The sequence below is a fragment of the Labrus bergylta genome, chromosome 10 (assembly GCF_963930695.1).
Source record: "Labrus bergylta chromosome 10, fLabBer1.1, whole genome shotgun sequence".
In the NCBI taxonomy this organism is placed as follows: domain Eukaryota; kingdom Metazoa; phylum Chordata; class Actinopteri; order Labriformes; family Labridae; genus Labrus; species Labrus bergylta.
The window spans coordinates 11218265-11242824 of NC_089204.1; the positions used below are offsets into that span (position 1 = coordinate 11218265).

General features: G+C 39.0%; 1 protein-coding gene across 1 annotated transcript in view; it reads right to left on the reverse strand.

Annotated features, from left to right (window-relative positions):
* slc30a6 (solute carrier family 30 member 6) overlaps nt 1-19809 on the reverse strand; it is a 63024-nt gene extending 43215 nt beyond the window's left edge. The window contains exons 1-4 of the mRNA XM_020626883.2: nt 19609-19809; nt 17684-17730; nt 15643-15729; nt 8457-8541 (exon numbers count right to left, since the gene is read on the reverse strand). Of these exons, the coding sequence (XP_020482539.2) occupies nt 8457-8541; nt 15643-15729; nt 17684-17730; nt 19609-19792 (403 nt within the window). The 5' untranslated portion in view covers nt 19793-19809. The remainder of the gene's footprint in view (nt 1-8456; nt 8542-15642; nt 15730-17683; nt 17731-19608) is intronic.
* Nucleotides 19810-24560: the final 4751 nt, after the last annotated feature.

Sequence of the window (24560 nt, forward strand, 5' to 3'; positions counted from 1 at the left end):
AAATCACTATAGGGCTGGGAATCCTTGGGTGTCTCTCGATTCAATTCAATTTTGATTCTTGGGGTGACGATTCAATTCAGAATTGATTTTTGACTCAAAACAATTCTGGATTCATTGATCCATGGATTCTAAGTCTATTTATGAATTAGACCATACTTCAGGATCTACTCCAGTCATCTGTGAGACTGGCTGAATTTCTTGTTGCTCCAATTGGCATTCTACTGAGCTAAAGAGCTAGCCTTAGCACTTAGCAGGGGATTAACTGATTAGCCCAAAATATATATATATATATATATATATATATAAATAAATAAAAAATAAAAAAGTTAAGAATCTCGTTTTGACATAAATAGATTTTTATTTGCCATAAATCACATTTATTATATATGTACATCATATATATTTTATTTCTATGTCTATGTCTTTTTTCTCTGTTTATTGTGATGAAATTGTCATCCAGAGGGAAAACTCTTTTCATGGAAGTTAATTGTTTGAAGGTTTGCAAACAACAAAGTATTTGTATATGCGGCACTAACTTTCTCTAACAGTCCCCACATCAAAGCGGCTGCTTTGTGATCGGACCCTGTAGGACAACGATATGTTGATGGATAAATATGACACTGTAAAAAGGGCTGTCAATGAGTCTTGTGCTGAGAGATTGGATGAAATCTGTTGCTGCTGTTTTCTTCTTCATAAGGAGAAAACATGTAGAGCACTAGCTTGCACAGAACTTGAACTTTAAAAAAAAAATTATATATTTTTAGACGTTTGGCTTTTATTGGATAAGGCAGTGAATTGAGTAGGAAACCAGGTAGAGAGAGTGGATGTTACATGGCATGCCAGAAAGGAGCCAGTAGTTATCTCAAGAAAAGCTCTTAAACCCACAATGATGGTCATGGTCTTCCCAGACATAACTATAAATGTAAGGACACACATACACTGAGGCTGTTTAGATGGGAACTGCCCATGCTTGTATCAGCTGGGAGGAGAGGAGAAGACAAGAGGAGGGGGAGAGAAAGAGGTGAGTTAAGGTGAGAGACAGCTGAGAGGTTTGTGATCGGGTGTAAGTGACACAGAGAGTTGGGCTGTCTCTGTGTGTTGAAGTAAAAAAAAAAGTAGCAGACAGATTGACAGAAAGACACATTGATGCCCAAACTGATACAGTGTGTGTGTGTGTGTGTGTGTGTGTGTGTGTGTGTGTGTGTGTGTGTGTGTGTGTGTGTGTGTGTGTGTGTGTGTGTGTGTGTCTGTGTATTTCTGCGTGCGCTTGGTCGAGGAAACAAAAAGCTGATGGCTTTACTTTGTAAAAAGGTTGAAAGCTGATCCAGTTGCCCACTGCACAATTTGATATGGGAGGACTGGCTTGACAGCACACACTCACAAACACAGACCCACAGACTCTCTCTCTCACACACTCACACACACACACACACACAGTTCTGTAGGATCATCATCAGCTTATGTTTCAGCAACATTGCAACAACAGCTCCGCTTCAACAGCACTGACACACTCAGACACAAAACCTTGCCTTAATCTGCACAAACTAGTGAGTTACTAGGAGTTACGGTAAATTGGGATAATCATCACATATACACACATAGCTCAGTGTGAACACAGGCTGTTTGAGGTGTAGGTAAGTTAGTGTTTTCAAAAGTATAAATACTTTGTCAGTTTTTCTGGGTGTTACTAACAGTACAATCCCCGAGAGTTTTATAAGTGAGAGCATTAAAAAGCTTTAAAATAAATGGATCTAAAAACATTTGTTGAACTCAGAGAGCAGAGAGCTTCTGTTTTCAAGAGACGCAAAAGTGAATGGAGGGAGAATCGCTTTTTCAGAAATATGATTTCCTGTTTGATCGAAGCAGATACAATATAGACACATAGAACAAACAAATGTGCTTGAATCTATGCAGAACCGTGATTGTGCAGCATTAAGCCCCAGCATGTTCTGCGTAAACGCTGACCAGCCTTGATAACGGGGTCATTTCTGCGGTTTAGTTTCCACCAGGGTCATACTATGTGCAGGGCAGTTTGAACAAGACCTGGGGACTATTTAAAAAAAAAAAAAAAAACTTCTATTGAACCCATCCCAAATTGAAGATAAACATTAGCTACGGATTATCTGTGCAACAAATCAGTTTTATGCTTTGAAATATCTTAAATCCCATCATCCCTATCAAATACAAATTATCGAATTCAATTAAGATGCACAAGATGACATGAGTACAGCTTATTGACTGTTACCTAATGAGCCATGATTCTAACCCAATATGGGTTTAAGCCAGTTCCCCTCTAATTAAATGATCGATGCATTTGTTTTGTGTTCGCCAGAGCAGGAAATGAGAATGGTATGTTGTGTATACTTTGTTGCCACCCTAGTGGGAAAAAATATTGCAGCTCTAAGAAACTTTTGAAAAGTGAGTGCCAACACCAGCTATACAAAGACATTTGCTTTTGACAGGTTATAGCTGTAAATGTTTTGATTGGAAAATACACGGCTGGCTTCACATTCAAAGTAGGATAATGTAAGTTGGTCGCACACAGTCACCCTATTTTAGACATTATTAATTTGACCATTACCAACATAAGGCAATCTGTCCCATGATCTAACTAACAAACACAAAACCACAGAGGGAGGGACGTCAGGATCAAAGAGTCTGCATAAGCTGCACAATGATTATCTCTTTCAGCGGCTTCAAGGGTTAACCGCCTCAGCGCTAGGAAGGCATGTATGGAGTCCATACGGCTGTGTGTGTATGGTATACTGTGTGCATTAACTTGACTGTTGAGCCGTTAGCTATGAGCTAATGGGGGCAGAGCAGTGTGTGTGTGTGTGTGTGTGTGTGTGTGTGTTTGCATGCATGACTTGCTGCAGCATGTGCAGGAACATGTACAGTATACACACACACATATATATATATATATAAATACAAGGCTTTGTCTGCCTCGGTGTGGCAGTTGGTCGGGTACATGGTATTACACTTGCACAGGGGGGGGGGGGGTCAGCAGGGACATGTACACGTGTGTTGGGGGGCAGACTTTTATATAGGATTTACTTCATTTAAACTAACGGTACAAATGCACTGTAGGCGTGGGACGTACACATATCAGCAAAGGCACTAATGCCTCCAACTGACCGACATGCACTGGGAAAAAAAGACTGTTTGAATCTGAGGAAGACGCAGTTTGCTGAACAGTCCTTTGCAACTCACTGCACAAGTGATTTGTGTGCTCCAGTACTTCCACTGGATTCTGCCTGTGTGATTCCTTTAAAAAAAAATAAAAAATTTAAAAAAAGGATTGGATATATCATACTTTAGACCAGGCCATACTCATGTATAATTATACAAACTATTAACATTATATATGAATGACCATTATTTTGTTTATTTATTTTTTTTTTTTAAAAGGTTTGATGTTTATTCCCAGCTAAGTTCTGACATCAGCCACGGTAAAAACAACTGACACTTTAAATGTTTTCAAAATTTGAAGAAGAGACGCAGACAGAGATCATTTGTAGAATCTGTACTTCATCAACATAAACGTGTGTGACAGATTTTTACTTCCCACTCCCTGCTCATTTGTTTGAGTGTTTAAAAACAGTTACAGTAGGTGTGGAGCGGGTGTAATGGTTTGAACAAGGCTTACTGATGACCACAGGTTCAAGAGAGTAAAAAGATGCAGCACAATAACCTCCCTCCCTTTGTAGCAGAAATAAAAAATAAATGACAATCAAAGACAGTGTCTACCTTCATTTAGGAAGGCCGTGGTGACTCTGAAAGTGTAGACACAGATTTTTGTCCATATGTGTGTACATGCAGAAGCCACACTTGTGTCTTTGAGGTGCATACATATAAACATGCAGAGCAGATGTAAATGTGTGTGTTTTCTTTGACTAATGAGGTGAAAGACAAACACTGAACGCTCTACATCATAAGGGTTCACAAACAGCTGTGGGCATGAAGAGATCTCATTGGCCCTGACATGCGCGCACGCACACACACGCACACGCACACACACACACAGCCATAATAAGATATATAAAAACAGACTGTTTATTCAGTCAGTGTGAGGGATGGCCAGGGAAAGTGAGTAAATGAAATCAACCTCAGTTCAATCAGTTCATATGACAGCAGAGCAGAAAGGACACAGTGTACACAGTAAGGTCCTGCAGACAATCTGATGATGAATGATAAACAAACACATGAACAGTTATTTGTGTGATATAACAAATCATACTGGACCAACTTAGATGGCCTCTACTGATATTGCAATTAGGGCTGGGCATTGAATCAAATTTCATTGTCAGTCAAGATTTTGTCTTCCCAAGATCATGAAAAGAAATGTGTTAATATGCGGGTCCAGGTAAGACGAGAATGAAGAAGCAGATGTACAGTATACAGTCGTAATGTTTTTTCACAATTGGATGGTTTGGGGAATTGGTTTCCGAAACAGTGGGCATTTGCAACAATGTATCATTTTATCATCTGATTCAAAACAAAACAAGCTTTAGGTGTGAAAACATCCTTACAGCTGCTGTGTTTGCAGCAGCTGTAAGGATGAAGACTTTCTACATGAGGAGGAATCTGACTGACAGTATTGAGACTGGGCCGCTGTCTGATCCTGCTGTTCTCATCAGGCCAAGTATCGACGGGGGGTGTCGCCTTCCCCAATGTGTTCGATACCTCCGTCCTTCTCTTCCTGTCTGCATGACACCCGACGCCACTGGTGTGTGTGTGTGTGTGTGTGTGTGTGTGTGTGTGAGGCTTATTCTGCAGTATTTGCAGGCAGAGCGGGTGAGCAGGGATAAGGTTGCATGTTGATCTTTTCATTGCAGCATTTTCTTGAGTGATGGAATCCCTGAGAGGATTTCATGTTGGTGGCAGACACGAGCCTCGCTGACCATAAACACTGCTTCTCGATACAAAGCGGTCTCATCGCACAATCATATGCAGGTGTTTTATAAAAGAGGTACATGCAGAGAGTCAGGAAGCACTTGAACCTGCTTACATATATTTTACAAAAACTAAATGGCCTTTAAGCCTTCACTCGAAGACACCTGATCACAAACATTACTCTTTATCATCGCAAACTACTCAGTCTGAAAGTACAGTATATGAGTGTTGTCAGTTCAGGTCCCCGCACAGATCAGAGTCTGGTTGCTGGAGAGATGCCAGGTCACTTCCAAAGTACTGCCAATGCCCTTAAGCAAGGCACCGAACCTCCTCCTGCTCAGGAGCGCTCCCTGTGAGCAGCCCCACTCTGACATCTCTCCACTAATGCATGTCCATAGGTCTTGTTTGTGCTGCTCGTGTATTTCAGGTTATGAGAAGCATGTCTCTTAATAACAGAGTGATTGGTTATCGGCTCAATAAAATTCATACTGTACATCCCGAATAAGTACCTTCTTTGTTTACCTCCACCTTGAACTACAAACCTGCAGAGTTCTCCTAGTCAAGTTCCCCTGCGAGCAGCACCCTGCATGAAGCTTTGGATAAAAATGTAATTCATAATAATAACAAACTGTATTTATATAGCACCTCTTTAAACCCAAAGTTACAAAGTGCTTTAAAATAAGACAAAAACCACCAAAAACAATAAAATGATGAAAACAAGAGACAGGGAAAAGGGAACATGAGTGTGTGTGTGTGTGTGTGTGTGTGTGTGTGTGTGTGTGTGTGTGTTTTAGCCTCCTCGATATGAGCTTGTCACAACATCCAGAGTGAGGCCAGTGGATAGCTCAACCAGAGCAGACAAATGTTTATAAGTGCTTCTGCTCAGCTCACACAGCCAGTGAGACAACACAAACACACTCTCACAGTTACCACACACTGAGATTTATGAAAGCTGCTGACAACTAATATTTCATGCATGTATTCTTTAATCCAAAACCCTCAGTACTTAATGAATCCAGAGCAGAGCTACATTTTCTAAAGCAGGACCCTGAGTCAACAAAGTGATGACCATCCAACTTGACTTGGCTCTTTAAATATTTATGTTAATCCAAGATAATCTAGTAGTTGATCAATACTAGAGCCCGACTGATTAATCGGCCAGCTGAAAATATCGGCCAATATTAGCGTAGCCAGTGACTATCGTTATCAGCCAATTTCATCGTAGATATGTGCTGATATGACTAGATTTATTCACCATTTAAATTGAGTTTTATTGTATTACACTAGCAGTTCTCTTTTTACCTGCATAATGTGCTATGGTTACAACAAGCATCATCAATTGTCTTCCAATCTGGTCACTTACCACTAAGGAGATTACTGAACCAATAGCACGGCTGTACTATCGAGCTCTTAAGATCCATAGTAACCTCCCAAAGTGGTCACACCATTGCTCTGCACTCACAAGCTCCAACGCCTTGACTTTCCTGAATGACATACACAGCCACGTTATTACATACTATTTTCAGATTAAAAGCAACACTTCACCAACACTCGCTGCACTTCTACCGACACATAATATGAGACAAGTGTGCCTCACTAAGTCAGTCTCACAGGCACTCATCCCAATCCCTGCATACAAAAACAACTATGGTCGGAAGTCCTTCTTTTATACATACACCAAAATTTGGAATGACATTCCCCATCACATTAGAACTTTACCATCTACCTCATATTTCAAAAATACATACAAACGACACCTTCTCCACACTTACACCTGCACTCATTAATTGTTCATGTATTGTTCAAGTATTGTTCGCAGTATCTGTACTGTTTGTTTCTATTTGTCTGTATCTGCCTAGCCCATGCTAATGTCCTGTAAATGTGTTTGTCTTGATGTGTCATGACTGTGGTTTATGTTTCATGTTCTGCAGAACAGGAACCTGCTGGAAACCAGTTTTTTTAAACTGAGTCAGGCCCGTTAAACTGTAACTTAATGTTACTTTTAAACTTTCCTGTATAATAAATGAAATGAATCAACCTCCAGAGTGTCGAGCAGTGATGCACGTACATGCACAGTTACTTTAAAGTTGAGTGACCATCTTGTCTTTATTATACTTTATATCTTTTCCACAAGTGTTTGATAACTGCATTTGAGGGATCAACACAATAAATGTGTATATATCTATATCTCGCTCTACAGATTGAACATATATCTAAGAAAGATATCCATCGATATATCAGTATCAGTTTTATTTTTTTTTCTCCCCAACACTGATATCGGAATAGGCCCCAAAATCCCACATCAGTCGGGCCCTAATCAATACAGTGCACTTTAACAATAATCTATTGCGTAAGCATGTTAGTGCACATGGAAAAAGTCAACAGAACGAATTCTGTAAAGTTAAAACCTGATTTCATTTTAATCGTTTTGGAAAGATCTATATCAAAGTGTTATCTTAATCCAATAAGTCTATTTTTTTATTTCATTAAACTGTATTCTCAATTACATTTTAAAATGTCAGTCATAATTCCTGATTCTACAGGACAACTGTGTGCACCAACTTGTTGAGTGATTTTAAAACTATCCAACCTGCAGCCTAGCAACCTGTGTGTAGCGTAGGCAGGGGAACAAAGATCCTCCATTTCCCCTACTTCCAATCCTCTGTGCATGTAATTTACTACTACATGTATCATTGATTTAAGGCAAATATCCTCCAAGAAGTGACTTGGAAAATATATAGGCACTTATAGATTTTACATGGTCAACATCTTGGAACCGCCATCTTGATGAAAAGTTATGGTGATGGAGAGTATGTGAAAGATATGTGGTGCTTTTGTCTGGCGTGTCCCCATTCTTCCCAAATCTGGTCCTAAGCCGCCTGACTTTAAATAGTTGATTCCTATTGATGTTGAGTTCAACGTCATAAGATGTGAAAAAAACTACAAAAATACGATTTTTTTGTGAATCATAATTGTGTTTTAAACAAATTGTTTAAAATCTTATTTGCATGACGGTGGAAAAAAACAACACACGTCACCGTGACGATGTGTTCTCTGTGTTTGTAGCACCAGAGGGTGAAAACAGAAGCTGTGCAAGATTCTGTTTCTACAACATGCCCTTTAAAGTGCCATATTTTAACTGAGGTGACCCCCCCCCCCATCGTGTACACACATGCTGTATACACACAGACACAAACAAAACACATCTGCAGCGTTAGTAGCAGGATCAGTCTGCACCCCTCCGGAGAGATGACCCTGCTAACACACATTTAAAGACTTGTTTATTGTGTGTGAATGTAGTTGCAGCACCACACACACACGCTCCTGTGTGCATTTGTGCGAGTGTGTAGCTGTCAATCAGAGTTTACTGTGTGTAGACAGGTATCTCTGCCTGTTAGTGTCTCTGTCCACATCTCAAAGTGTTTTTTTTCTTTGTGTGTTTCTCTGTCAGTTTGTGTACATCTTTGTGTGTAAGTTTGCATGTGTCTTTCTGCATCTCCTCTGTCCCTTGTGTTTGTGTTATGTGTGTTTTTTTGACAGTGTTTTGTGTGTGTGCTCACCCATGCTGTTGGTAGAGCTGCACCACATCAGCAGACAGCCGGTGCACAGCAGGTTGAGAGCCCCAAACAGCAGGATCCTCCACGACTGAAAACGACAACAAACAAACAAAATAACTGTTAAAGAACAAGAATCTAAGAAGCAGAGTGGCTCAACCTCTGGCTCTGGTCACCATCAGGGTCATTCATTAAACACACAGAGTGATGGGAGAAACACTTTATGTATTTGTTCTATTTTTTGGATAAAAAAAATCCTGACAGCTGAAAACATCACTGATGGTCATTAAAAGTTAAGTATCAGTCAAGAAATATCAAAAATGTGTTACTAAATCATTTACGAAAGTAAAAACAAAGTCTGCCAAACTTCAAATAATGCACCCGACACTTTCCACAAATAGGCATGTGATTGGTTAAAGTAGAAAAAGGTGTTTGAAAAAAACAAAAAACCTTAGGCTGTACTTAAATCTTCTTTAAAACTCCTCATAAAACTGTGATGACACAAAGCTCCTTCAGAGCCAAAGAGGTTTTGTGTAACTGTGTTCACAGGCTGAGTTCTGTGAACAGGGTTTCCCCGGCTGTCAGTCAGGTTCTGTAGCCGACTCTCTGGCAGGTGACCAGCTGTCCTCTTATCTCAATCTAAACCTACAAACCCACTCAGTGCTGCTGATGTACAGTGAGTTTCTTGCCCTGGGGTTGACCTGCTGTGTTTAGTATTTGGGTGAATTCTCAAAGTAAGTGGGGTCTGGCCGTGCTGCCAAACTCGTTCACACGCTCTGAATCCCAGAAACACCAGCTCAGGGGGGAAAGTGATTTTCTTGTGTTTCAAATACATGGAACAGACGTGGCCATCGAACAGGCCGGGGGGGTCTGGCACAGTGTAGTTCCTAGAGCTCAGGGGGGAAAGTTGCATTCAGAGAATGCAGGAATAGAAAACAGACTTTGTACTGAGAAAAAGCAAAATTTAATAATTGTATATACTTTATTCATCCCTGAAGGAAATCTTGGTTTTACACTCTCACTTTTATTGAGAGACATGCTTCTCACACACATAGGCCCGAATCACACACATGCACAAACAGGACCTGTGGACATGCATTAGTGGAGAGATGTCAGAGTGGGACTGCTGCACACTGCTATGCAGGGAGCGCACAGGGGCGCCTAGGCAGTGCTCAGGAGGCGACCTTGCACCTCTCCAGCTACCAGACCAAATGCCATATCATGGTCCGCATCGGGACCTGAACCAGGGACCCTCCGGTTCCCAACACAAGTCCCTACGGACTGAGCTACTGCCACTCCAGACCCTGCACATTCCTATCAAATTATTAACTTAAATCTACAAATCCATTAACCAAGAAGGAGATGTAAAGTAGCCAAAATATGAAATATTAAGCTGAAAAAAGAACACTAACATACAGGGTTAAATCAGATTCATGATTTTCTGGATGTTCTGGAAATGAACTCACTGCATACATTTATTATGTTAAAGATTTATCAAAAATGTAGGTCATGGAAAAACATTGTACGAACAAAACTAAAACTGTACTATCAAATATACCTTGATTTGGCTGTGCCTTGCCTAATTACTCATAAAGCTGTTAAATCAGTACAACAGGTTGCTTCCACCTTAATTATTCACTGATTTAATGCAACACATGCGGAGCATGCAGAGTGACAGTCAACATACAGCAGGACAACATTGTTGTGGTCTGGTGCATCGTTTGACTTTAGCCCAATTATTTATTTGACCAAAAACATTTGGCTGTCTACAGAAAGACAGTCCATGTGGAGAGCAGAGGAAGAAGAATGCATAAGTTATGCTCTCCAAGAACTCATTGGCTATCATCGGATAAGAATTTAGCTTTAATTGATGTCTAAATGGACTCTAGAGAATGAACAGCAGTCACAATCTACACAAGAGGCTTCATCGTAATCAGTTACTCATGTGTTATAGTCTATACTGTTTGTGTTGGCTCATCGAGTTAACCCACTGTGTGCCAAGCCTTTCAGATACTTTTGAATATTCCTACTACAGTACAGTTGAGAGAGACCAAATTGAACAGGCTCCCTATTGGCTGCATCAATGGGCTGTGTCACTGATGTATCATTTGTGTTGCACATGTACAGTATGCATTTGTTGTTTTGTCAGTTGTTTGACTAATAGCAAAAAAAAGTTGCTATCTAGGGAGTTTTTTTGGATGTTATTGTAATGTTGCTCTGTTTTTAAACTTTGCTCATCTTAAGGCAACTTAAACTGTTTGGTGTCAATAAGTGTGTGCTCATGATTAAAACAAACATACACTGAAGGTATTAAAGACAGTAAATGTCGTAAACTGCTGTCCTTGGTTTTGAGATCCACCATGAGAGGCTTCCTTTGAGGTTTACAATCCTCCTTTACTTTGCTTCTGAGATAAGCAGATGGTCAAGAAATGTCATGAAAACAAGAGCAGACGTGACATAAACCAATGCTGTTCATAGTGTTGAAGAAATTTGCTCTATACGTTTCAACACTGCTCTTACTCCATCAGCCACGATGTACATATAGCAGAATCTTCAATGAAGAAAAAAAATACGACCATGAGTTTAAACCTGCCCTCAAAGCAGAAAGACAGAGTGAGTCTGTGTGTGTCAGATGGCGCAGAGGCAAGGAAAGGAACAAGGGAACATGAACACGTGTGTGTGCGTGCGTGCGTGCCAGCGTGCGTGCGTGCGTGCGCGTGTCCGGCCCTGTCACTTCGTGTTGGAGTCATATGCCATGGTGGGGAGCGCAGAGTGCTGTGAAATCTACAATTACTGTGGTGTGCTGTGTTATGACAGCACTGGGGCGTCTGGTGACAGCACTAGCCAACGACAGGCATGGGAGACCCAAAGTGTGTGCGTGTGTGTGTGTGTGTTTGTGCACACACACGTGTGGATGTGTGTGCGTGCTTACAAGCGTGCACGCGTCTTGTGTGTGCAAACAGAGAGACGGCGCTCTGCCCAAAACATTCCCCACCCCCCTTCACGTACACAGAGCGCCCGGAGGAGAATGCACGTTGTTAAATCCTTGACGCTCTGCTGCCCCCGTCTGTCCGTCAGCGGCCACGTCCGGCTGTCCGGCGGCGTCACTGTGAGCCAACATATTGAGGTTACATGTGACATCAAAGTGACAGAGCTGCAGTGCCCGTACAGAGGCTCAGTCACCAGGTACTGTAATAAATAAGGAGCCCCTGCTGATGCCAGGACAGATTACATCATCGCTGAGCGCCGTGGTACGCTGTGGCATCATCGGGCAGCGTCACGCAAATGTGTGTCATGGTGGTGAGTAAATACATGACTCGTTTTAGCCTCTGAAGAAGAGAGGCGGAGCAGGAAGGGGAGGTCATTGTCATCCTGACAGGGCGGGAGTGTGTGCCGGGGGATTTGTGGGAGTTTTAGACTGCAAAAAATTAAAACCTGCAGCATGCCGCCGCTGCCTCCTGCCAGGATGTACTTCCAGCAGCAGAGAGAACACACACAAAAAAAAAAAACGTCCTCTCCCATTCTTTGTCTGCTTGGATCATAGCTGCCAGAACTATGTGTCTCCAGGGCAGCTGTGTTCCCCTCTCAAAATAAACATCTACTTACATAATGAATCTGGGCTGTGGTGGTGGTGACGGCGGCATCTGCCTGTTAACGGGGGACAGAAGAGTTTTCTAACTCCGTCATCTCGCTGCAACAAGATGACGCCTCTCGGTTTCCTGTCCTGCAGTCATGTCTTTCCTCTGCTGACGGCCTGATGTCTCCACTTTCATCTGAACATTATGTTACTGCAAGAGTGTCTGATGAACTAAAGTAATATAAACATGCACTGCACAACAGATATGGTGTCTCATTTTTGATTAAGAGTCTGAATGACTAAAGAAGACATTCTTCAAGGAAAGTTTCTAGCTCTATATGTAGTTGTTTACTCAGCATTATTCTATAAATGAGGTGGTATGCTGCTGTTCACACATCGGCTCACCCCAACTTATAGCGGGAATTCTACTCAAGGCAAAAGTCCAGATAAGGTTGGGGTGAAAAACTGGGCCATTTGCATTCACATTATGCAGCTTGTGTAAACAGTCTATGCGGTAGAGTGACTTCTGTGGCCAGTAGCAGTCAAGCTGCCATGGTACGGGTGGCATGAAACTTTCAAACACGTCCTCATTCTCAAAAAAAAACCTCAGGCAAGTCAAAATCTCCGACTAGAGAGGGACTTTAAACAGAGTTATAATTAATACCCTAATGTCTTTCATTTTCATGGACATGTTTTGGGGAAATAGGAGCATTGAGGTTTTATCTGCAGAGAAAACAGAGATTTTATCAACAGGTTTATTAGTCTAATAGTTTTCCTGTTTCAGTCATTTGGAACCACCCTACAACATTTGTCGTTATCTCTTTTAGCAAGACTTTCTCTTCTACACAACAGTCTGATTATTAGAAATCAGTGGAACTCATTCACAAGAGAAGAACTTTACCTAACATAACGCACAATACCTGTTTGGGTACCTGGCACCCAAACTGCAGACCTAAGAGTCCTGCTAAGACCTAACTAGTAGAAAACACGGCTGGAACTTAAATAAAAGATAGTTCATGCAGAAAATATTGTAGGGCAACATACTGATATGATATTCTTAAAATGATATGTTCACACATCTTTGGGTGTCTAATGATTCGATTTTGATTCTTGGGGTCACAATTCGATTCAGAAGCGATTTTCGATTCAAAACGATTCTGGGTTCATGGATCCAAAGTCTATTTATGAATTAAACCACACTTCAGGATCTACTATATAGAATATATAGATGTAGAAGGAACTGTCTGTCATATGTTGGGAAGGTTATGAAGAATGATTCATGTGGATAACATCACACACAGTTTCTTATCAAAAGGTCTTAAAGACACATCATCTGATGAATCAAATACGGTTTCTATTCAAAAGATTTCAGCACAAAATCCTCCTTCAGTCACTCAGTACCTGGAATCGACTAGGACTTATTCCAGACACAAAGGAGACAAGAGCGACGGCGTGCTGAGGAAGAACATCTCAACTTTCGCCCGTTTGAACTATGTTTGGCCCCTAAGCCTTGTACAACACCGTGTAATCCAATCCAAGGCTCTTTGGCAAGGCAAGACCCCCTGCCAGCGTTAGGTCAAAGTGGATTATGGTATAATAACGCTGACGCGCACACACACGCATGCACAGTGGTTTTTCTGAGGTGTAATATTTAATTTATATTTATCAGGCGGATCATAGCCTGCAGCTATAGAAGTTCCTCTGCACGCATTTGATCCAGCGGTACTGCATTAAAGGTGGGAGGGACCCCAACAGACCACCCACTAATTGCTAAACAAGCAAGGTTAACATGCTCACCTTTACAAATGGACTGTTGTTACAAAGCTGTGTTATTTACATGTAACTGAATATTACTTAGGCCTGACCCAGCATGACCGAGGAGGCAAGAAACCAAAGATTCATCTCGAGATAACACAGAATAAAGACACATCTGGATTACTCCATTTCGTTCATGATAAGAGTGGTCTTGTTGTCAAGAAAGACCCACAAAAGACTAACTCTAAACTCTAAAAAAAACTAAAGTGTATCCAGACTAAGACAAACCAAGGCTGAGAGGGATTAACACCAAGCTAGGACAAAAAAAAGATTTAAAAAAAAAAACCCACGAAAGATTCCTTTACATTTACCTTTTTCATGCATGTATAGTCTTATAAGCCTATAGTCTCTATGTGTGGTTGAATAAGTGAGCCATGAGGAATGTTGGGTTGAATAATAAAAATACTTTGTACAAGTCATTTTTAAAGAGAGACTTTCCTTTGTTGTCTATAAGCAGGCAAAAAATGTCAACATCTGAAATTAACAAACATCTTTAATGAACATCTGTTGACTCTCAATGTAAGTTAAGCTCATCCCTGTTCAAATAAATGACAACGATCTCCAACATTATTATTCAAAGTCATTATAACTTAAAAAATAATTATAATAAGAATAAAAAAAACACTGGTTGGTGACAGTAATGGTTATGGATAAGACGATGCACGTACAGTTCAGACACTTGTCGGCACTGATCTTGGCCGGACTTGAAATAAAATCAAGAGTCCCCGTTGCCGAAACATCAAGAAAAGAACAAATTAAAATACAGACTTGCATTCTATGCAATCAAGCATGAATCATACTGCCTCAAATCATTTAAAAAAGATACTACTAGTGTAGCAGATTAGCATAGTAGTAAATTCCACTGGTCAAAACTACATCTAGTGTCACTGTATTCTTTAGTGAACAGAAACTGTAAAAGAAGGTTCATACGGATGTTAAGAAACTGCAGTCACATTTTCCATGTTTAAATGAAGTCCAGCTGCAGAAAAAGTTTCACTCATGCTTCCAGTAATGATGCAGGTGTTCATTGTTTGAAAGTTCAGGATAACACGCAGTTTAGGAGGAAACTCTGAAACAAAAATAGGCGTATCTTAAAGATGGGAATGTAGATTGATGTTTTGACTTTCCATAAGTTGGATTGGATTTTCATTTGATCCCGATTGATGGCTCATTACACTCCTACTACACACGAGGAACAATTAAGTTATTAACTGAGGTACAACAAAGAAGAGCGTTTGGTCAAACTTTCAAAGCTGGGTCCAAAACTTTCAGTTTAGGTATTTTATCATGTTACAAAAGCAATGACTTTTATTTAAAGATATTTTATCTGACATGAATCCAAGATGAACCTCGCTGATGTCTGACCAGAAACACGTGTTAACTTTTGTAGAGCGATACAACTGTTCATTAACTTATCTGTTCATCAGATAAAAAAGGCTGAAACAACATATTAAAGCTCATACTATCAGTGCATAAGAAACTCTTAACAGCCTGAGCAGACAAACCTGAACTATACAGAAAGTAAGATCGCAGGTTAAAACTCCCCGTTATAACAGGTCAGCCAAAGCGAACAAGCCTTCAGCTTGTGTCTGATGGTGTTTAACTGTGAGGCTTTCACTGGAACATGGTGACCTGCTAGACAAACAGGATTACTGGAGGTGTTTGGGTTAGGCTGTGCAGGAGAAACAGGATCCATACAGCCTAAAGAAGAATGGGATTATAAAGCAAGGACTCTCTATCTACTCGGTGAAACCAACACAATGAGGTTTGGTTAATTTAGTTATTTCTAAAAGCACTTACCCGTCTATCTGAGGAGACCAGTCTCAATTCCTGCACAAGTTTCCCAAAGATGGATCTGTGCGTCTTCCTGAATGGATGAATGGTTCCCTGCAAATTTAAAGACATCAAAAACATCAAAACTAACGTCTAAGTAATGAAAGAAAATTACACATTCTGATTCAGAAAAGAGTATGCAGCAAAATAAAATCTAGCTTCAGTAATGTCTAGTTTCCAGAAATGACATTAAGATGAATGTGAGTACAGTCAGTTTCATCAGGACAGTGACCGTGAAGAAGAATTGGAGGCAAATTGTGACCCACACTGACATCCAGTGGTAGGTGAGTGAATAACAACATGACCCTTCAGAGGATTTTTCTGCAAAACCGGGGCCCTTTCCGAATACCCACAGTTAGTATGCAGTGCGTACTTTTCAGTAGGTAGTTTCAGTATACTGAACTTTCGTGGTCATTCAGTAGGCATTTTTTGGGTCCACCTCAGTATACTGAACATTTCAGTATGGATACTAACTTCCGGGTTTCATGCAGTATGGATCGGATGCGTGCTTTCAGGAAATTCATTGTATTTTACCACCCACAATGTTGTGCGAAATTAAAGGTATATCGTCACTTCACGTCCGCCTCCAAATCAAAACAAACGAGCGTGGATTAATTGAATACATTTTTAATCTAGAGTTAAAGTCTCGACTGAAATAACTACTTTTAATTAACAACAGAAAATATAACAAATATCTGCATTATTATAAAACCTTTCCCCCCTCTATTTAAATAATGTTTTAACTATTTAAATGCGTCTTTATTTGTTTACTTTATATTCTGTATATTACTGTCTTTCATTTGTACTTTTCTTTATGTACTGTATGTTATTTAGTTATTTAATTGGTTTTTTACTTGATTTACATTGTGATATTGTTTTTTGTTTACCTGACTGTATATGCGCATTACTCTTAAAAAAACGGGTGAATGCGGCCGGTTCGGGAAACATAAATGACGTCACTTCCATACTGAATGAATCACATGAAGTAGGAACAAATATCTGCCTACTGTGTGTGCATACTGAATAGTAGGTACTAACAGTATACAGCACGGATAGTACGTACTGTAAGAACTTTGCATGAGGACGATAACATCGGAACAACATAAGCAACACTGGAACATATCGACAGATTTGACTTTTTTTTCTTTAAAGATGCTTTACAACAGAGGAGGGGAAAGGGGTCGCATGAAAGTTATCTTATCAAAGCAAACTTTTAAAAGCACTTCATCGCTTTTATGATGTCCCTAAAGATTTCAAGTTAAAGCATTCCAACGCTATCAACCATTTACATCCTTCTTATTTCAACTCTGGTTTGACTTTACATCAGGCGAATCTAAAGAACGACATTTTAATTGAGTCATTTTCCATTTAAAAAAAGGATATGCATTATGCAGATAAGGATGCTGGGGAAAGGGTTTCACGCTTTTATAGGTAGCCGAGGTAGTAACAGAGCTGAGGGATGTCAAGGAAAATTGGGAGCAGAAAGGTCATGTTGAGAAAGTGTTACGTGTTGGACCTACTGGCAATTAGAGGATAACAGCAGCTGACTTACAGCTACCAATAATTGGGGACAAAATGAGTAGGTCTCTACTCTTCAAGCATGGCATTAGAAAAACGGTTTTATAACAGAAGATAAAAGGTTTTTGTTATAGTTAATAAAGTAATGCTGCTGCCTGGCTGTATGTTATATGTCACATCATTAACTGGGGCAGCAAAATGCAAGTGTTGTTTGGGTGGGTACACTTAAAAAACATTGCCTGCATAATGACAGCCTTCATGGCTTTAAACTACATAAATCACTGTCACTGTAAAAACACAGTAGTATACCCTGCTGTAAGCCTTCTCCAGTTTAAGTCCTGTCTGAGTTTGCTCTCTGTAGACCAATCATTGCAAAGAAATAAACATAAAAAGAACAACATTACTGGAGTGCACTGATAGAGTGGTGAGGTTTTGGTTTTCACTGAAAGACAGTGATCAACACTAAAACAAAAACACCAGAGACACTCACCAAGACGTATGTGTCATGTTCATGCTTCTTCCTGTGCAAGTTGACATCTGTGGGAGAAAACAGAGGCCATTGTTAAACCGTAGTAACAACAAAACACAACCTGGTGGGGAAAAAAAGACAGTATACTAAATTCCTGGAAGTCTGACAGACTGACTGATTTCGACTTTAAATTTCAATGTAAGTACAGATGATAAAAGGTGGTGTTTTTTTTTTTTGTTTTTTTTTGCTTTACACAAAAATAAATCTGGTTTTATTCTTGAGATTAGTCCAACCATTCTGTCAGGAATAATGACATTCAAAAAGAACATCTATGTCTCACCAACCCTCCAGGTCGCCCGACAGTGGCACAGACAGACTCCCTCTGCTCTCCACTGTCTAAGTTTTTACTTTTTTTTTTAACAAGCCTTAATGATTTGTCTGATAATACCCTTTTGACTCTGGACATCACAAGCCTCAACACAAACATACCCCATGAAGATAAAGATAAACTTTATTATGACAGGTTAGAGGCTTTAGGATTTTATTTAGAAGACCTCGACAGCTCATCCAATCAACCATTCAACTGATTCTCGATCTGGCTAAATTTCTTGTGAAATATAGCTGATTTAGTTTTGTTTTAGATGTAAGTTTCGGGTACAAGAATTGACACTATATGTGCACCTTATTATGCTTACGTTGTTGTTTCTTCTGTTTTTAATCAAGCTTAGAATACACACTTGTCAAAGATCATAAAATGGTCCAGATTTATTGGTTCATTTTCTGTATTTATCATGGAAATTCTGAAGATTGACACGATTTTGTCTATTTTTTAAAAACAGTTTTGATAATACTTTTGAGTTTACATATAAACTTCAGCTATGACACGATGTGTTTTAAGGACATGCAGGTTACAAATGACAACAGCTCTATTATCAGTACACTGTACCGGAAGGACACTAACAAAAACACCCTGACTTCAAGTTTTAACCAAATTCTCCTTAAAAAAGGAGACATTTTATCTATTAGACATTTTTAGCTCTCATTCTATAGAAGATTTTAAAGAAAAGGCTGTGGACATAAGAAACTGATTTGCACAGCAGGGGTACCCAATGTTGGTGGATAAGTTTCTGCATATGAACTGGCCAGGATTTACTTAAAAAGAGTGTCAAACAGGAAAAGAAATAAAATCACTGTGACGTGGCTCACTCAACACTTTGCCTACCCGAGCACAATCTGTTTTTCAAAGAAAACATTTTCACATCCTAAAGTCTGGCAGGTAAGTCTGTTTTCAAGTTCTGTTTGTAAGTAAAAGATTTCCCATAAACAACACCGGAAAATGTTGAATCATCATTATCTTCAACTTTTATGTGGAAATTGAATTGAATTTATAGATATTTTTTTAGTTTTACATACTTTATTAATTCCACAGGGCACATTCTGGTTTACCCTCTCAGCCAAGCTTCTCAAACACAGCCTCTAAATCAAATCATGCACCAACAAGACCTACAGACCATTAATGGAGAGGTGAGAGAGTGAGGGGCTTTTATATTGTTTTAATGAAATAATGCTGCAGAATCATTTTCTCTGATGACCCATCAAGGCATCAAGTCTTCACTATAAGTTTGAATTAAAAAAAAAAAAAAGGACTGCATACAAACAGAATTCAAGTAATAAAATCTGGTGATAAATGATTGTGAATGTTTTGTAGTTTTTAATGTTCCTGACAGGAGGCTAAATGCTAACAGGATTAGCTACTCACAAACGAGATACACTGGCCACAAAGACAGCCCTCTAAACAAAACACTGACGACTACAACCACTAACACTGTCGCTGTAAACAACCAAAAAACTGAATCAGATGAAAAAGCTCAGCTCCACCTCAGAGTCAGCTGTTAGCCGCCTGTTTGATTACGTGTAGTTAGCTGTTAGCTGTTAGCATAACAAACCTGAATCATTGATGTTAATGACATCAACTGACACCATGTCAGGTTTATCCAGCGGACCCACTTTCCTCTCGGTCACCCCTGACGGCACCACGTCGGGCTTCGTGCCGAACTTTCTGGGGTAAAAGTCACCGGCATTGTGGTAAGATAGACCCGAAGACGTGGACATGATTCCGTCCATCGCCATTTTGGACTTCCTGTACCCATAAGCCTCTTCTACACGGCTGCGCTGCGCATGCGTCAGTCCACAGATCTGTATAACACTGTGCACCACATTTTAGCCAGACGATCCACTTGTTATTGAGATCGTGTTTTTCTTTTTTTTCATATTTACTGCAAAAGTCCCTTTATGGCAAGCCGTTCAGGAAATTAATATATTGAATTTGAATAATATTCAAAGTTTCATTCAATATATTCAAAGTTTAATTCAATATATTCAAAGTTTCATTCAATATATTCAAAGTTTCATTCAATATATTCAGAGTTTCATTCAATATATTCAAAGTTTCATTCAATATATTCAGACTTCATTCAATATATTCAAAGTTTCATTCAATATATTCAGACTTTGTTCAATATATTCAAAGTTTCATTCAATATATTCAAAGTTTCATTCACTATATTCAGACTTCATTCAATATATTCAAAGTTTCATTCAATATATTCAGAGTTTCATTCAATATATTCAGACTTCATTCAATATATTCAAAGTTTCATTCAATATATTCAGAGTTTCATTCAATATATTCAAAGTTTCATTCAATATATTCAGACTTTGTTCAATATATTCAAAGTTTCATTCAATATATTCAAAGTTTCATTCACTATATTCAGACTTTGTTCAATATATTCAAAGTTTCATTCAATATATTCAAAGTTTCATTCAATATATTCAAAGTTTCATTCACTATATTCAGACTTTGTTCAATATATTCAGAGTTTCATTCAATATATTCAAAGTTTCATTCACTATATTCAGACTTCATTCAATATATTCAGAGTTTCATTCAATATATTCAAAGGTTCATTCAATATATTCAGAGTTTCATTCAATATATTCAAAGGTTCATTCAATATATTCAAAGTTTCATTCAATATATTCAAAGTTTCATTCAATATATTCAAAGTTTCATTCAATATATTCAGACTTCATTCAATATAGTCAGAGTTTCATTCAATATATTCAGACTTCATTCAATATATTCAGAGTTTCATTCAATATATTAATTTCCTGAACGGCTTGCCATACCCTACCCTAGACGGTATATAAATGGTCTTAAATATGGAGGACCTTCGCACCAGTAAAACAATAGGCCTATATGAATGAAACTTTGTGAAATAGTAAGGGAAAAGATGATAGCGATCAGTACTGTTAGTTGAACATGTTGTATTTTCTGGTAGGCTGAAGTAGTATTGTTTTTTATTGTCCAAAAAAACACATAAATCCCAATCCAAATACACAATCGAAAAGCTTAGTTTACAGCTTAGTTTATGGACTCATTTCTAGGGATCATTTGTCTATTTATGTTTTTCTATCTTTTGTAGGCTAGATAAAGCAAACACAACATTCATACCCATGAAACAAAAACTTTGCAACTCAGACATTAATTTAATATCAAAAACTGAGCTTACCTGACATTATATATAACGCTGATTGTTTTCTTTTCAGCTATATTCAACACATGCCTGTCACCGTACATTCATTCAAACAGTCCAACACAGCTGCCATGTTGTTCATGTAGCAGCTTTCAAACAGGTTAGTGCAGTTCAAAGTTATTTTCAGGTCACTAACATAATAAGCATACTTACAAGACATGACAACAGACCACACCTGGCAGAGTAGAAAGGTGTCTCTACGGTGCTGTTGTTGTTACTTTTGCATTTTAGTTGCTTTAGCAACTTCTTCCATTGCTGGTCAGCAAACAGATCAGCAGGATTTCCAAGAGTATTCATTCATAAAAAGTATGAGAGAAAAGAAGAGAAAGCGTGACAAATCCAAGCGTGACAATGTTGTATTTTGTCTGAGACCCCATAGAGCTGCATGTGTTGAGATGATGTCGGATTCCTTTATGTAATATTGTGTGTTTGTGAGTGTGATCGGTCGAAGTTAAGTGTATGTGGAATGTATAGTTCCTCTATTCACACAATGATGAATGGAGATTTCTGTGTGCAGGAGATGACACTGAGGCCCCAGAGTCAAAGGAAATGTCTAAAGAAAGGGGTCGAGAGAAAAAGAGAGAGAGAGAGAGAGAGAGAGAGAGAGAGTAGGGGGAGGTTGGATGGATTATGTTGAGAAAGCTGAGAAAAAAAGAGGTGCTATCGATAGCCACCTAGCAGCAGAAACAGAAAAAAAAGGAAACATTGAATTGCTATTTAATTCATGAGGGAACAAGATCCACACACAAAAAAAAACGGGTAAGAGAGAAAGTCAGACACACTGATTTATTTTTAATTTGTGCAGGAAGTGCTTCAGACTGCACTGTAACACTACAGGTTTTTTCCTCCATCTGGCTTCCAGCCCTGAATAGCCTCTGGATCTGTTTCCTGCCACATTTGGTAGCCCTCATGATAAATGCCCCTGTGTAACATGAGCATTTCCAAACACTCAGCTCATAATTATTGTACAGCACAGTGTACATGTGTGGGAGAAAAATGCAACTTCTAAATGTGCCAACAACATCTGGCTCCATCAGGGCCTCTCATTGTCTTGATTTGTTAGATGGTAATGTGTAAATCTGCAGCACGGCTGTAAAGTAAGAAATAAACGAGTGCAGCTGCTTGTGCCGCGTCCATTTTGAAATGTTAGATCTGTCTGATAAGAAAGGAAATAATGACATTAAATACTTCCTGTTGTGGCATTATAAGCACTCTTAGATTAAATGTTCTCTATTACCTAAACCCCACTGTGTAGCGTTGCAGCCCCTACAAACCCCAAAAACATTCTTCTAAGCAGCTTTATACTTACTTGTGTATTAAATTGTTTCTAAATGTGGTTGTAAGATGTTTTGAAGGTTCACTGAAAATGATAGATTTCATTTTTGGGGGGTCCTGGCGAGTCTGACTCGAGTCCAAGTCGTGTGTGACTTGTGTGTAACTATAGAAAAAGTGTAACAATGAGTTCATTTTGTGAAGTACTTTTCCTGTTGTATTTGTTTTATTTTGAAATCCAAGATCTCCTGTCATTTCACTTCCTGCCTCCATGTGCTCACCAGTCCCTTGATTACCAGGACCTGTCCTCACCTGCTCCTAATTATCTCATAAGCCAGTCAGCTCCCTCCTTTGCTTTCCCACCTCAGTTGCCAGATTGTGTTTGTTAACTTTTGATTTTTCTTTTTTTTCTTTTTTTTTCTTTTTGCCTTTGCTCTAATTTGACTTGTTTGCTTTGTTGGACTGCCATCAAGTGTACGACCTCATTTTTGTCAAGTAAAGACCAAGACTTTTTGCTTCACTCTTTCGTGTTCTGTTCATCTCTACTTCTGTGCATTCCAGTGTCTGATTACAGACAGTGTAGCAAAGTTGGTCTTTGGCGCGGAATCCAAAAATCTTAGAGGAAATGAGACAAAAAAGCAAATAAGTTCTCTGGCAAATAAATTGGCAGCCAAGCCTTTATTCCAATACTATCACATCATGACAAAGCATATTTGAACAGGCTGAGAAACTAGAATGTTAATCCTTAAGGGTTACACAACGCCAGGTGACAAGTTGTTACCCAGCTTGTTTAAATTTGCTTTGTCATCATGAGATAGCTATCTGAGTAACATGTTATACCATTGCCAGAGGAAGGCGTTGTTTTTTCTATTGAATTACTCTTTTGGGAAATGTGAACTTTTTATTATTATTCATTTACAAAACATGAACTATTCCTTTAGGCTCTTAGAGTTATAAAAAGATTGTGCAGTGAACAACAATTTTCCAATGCACTGCACCACAGCATTTGTAGCTAAAGCTATTTTCCAATACCTGTCCCTGAAAAGGTTGTCACTTAAATATTCAGGGAATGAAAAGAAGAAGGGAAGAGGTTAAGAGTGGATTACAGCTATGGAAGAAATAAAAGTTAACAAATTGCTTGTATTATTTGAAAGCCTTTATTACTACCAACACATCCCCAAAGAATAAAAGTACACAAACATGAATCTCTGCCAGATGACAAAGTGTCTGTGCCATTTGTCTTGTGAATTCAATGCTGTCACTATTAACAACAGTAAAGACATAAAATGACACCAACATCATACGTATGGTAATCCCCTTATCCAATTTGATTCTATTGAGGTTTGGCCTCGTAAAAGAAACCAGTCAGTCAGTGTGAAGTTGAAGCCGACTATAAAAAACGTCTGAGAGCATGTCTGCAACAATGCTGTCTTTATTATCTCCACTAAAATGAAACACATGGGACAGAGAATCAAGAAACATGAGCCAAATGTTAAGACAGTGGTTCTCAATTTTTTCTGCCAGGCAAAAGTGCAGAATAGCATCTTCACTGTGTGACAACAAACTAAAAAACCTAACATGCAGCTTTTAAAGAGAACACAATTAAAAGTGAAACATGAAACTTTAAAATGTGTGATCTGTGGAAATTCAATTTCAGCCTTATGTATACCATTATACTTAGGGGCATTGTTTTTGTTCAGCCTTTTACCCCATCACTCAACAACAGTAATGGACCTCACTGATGCTCTTGTCTCTGAACTGAAACAAATCCCTGTTGAACATCTGGAGGAGGTCATGTTCCACAATTCCACATTCCCAGTGTGCAGCCCCCCTAAGAGCAGCCCATTCATGCCCAGGATTCTGTATTGAATGTTTAACTGTTATATTACAATGAAAATAATCATCGCAGTGGTTCTGTATCAAGTCAACATAATTAAACTGTGCAAGTACACTGGTTCGTTGTTTGAATAAAGGTCTGAATGTTAGTGTATCATTTCAAAAGGATTTTCACTCGTGTCAATGATTCA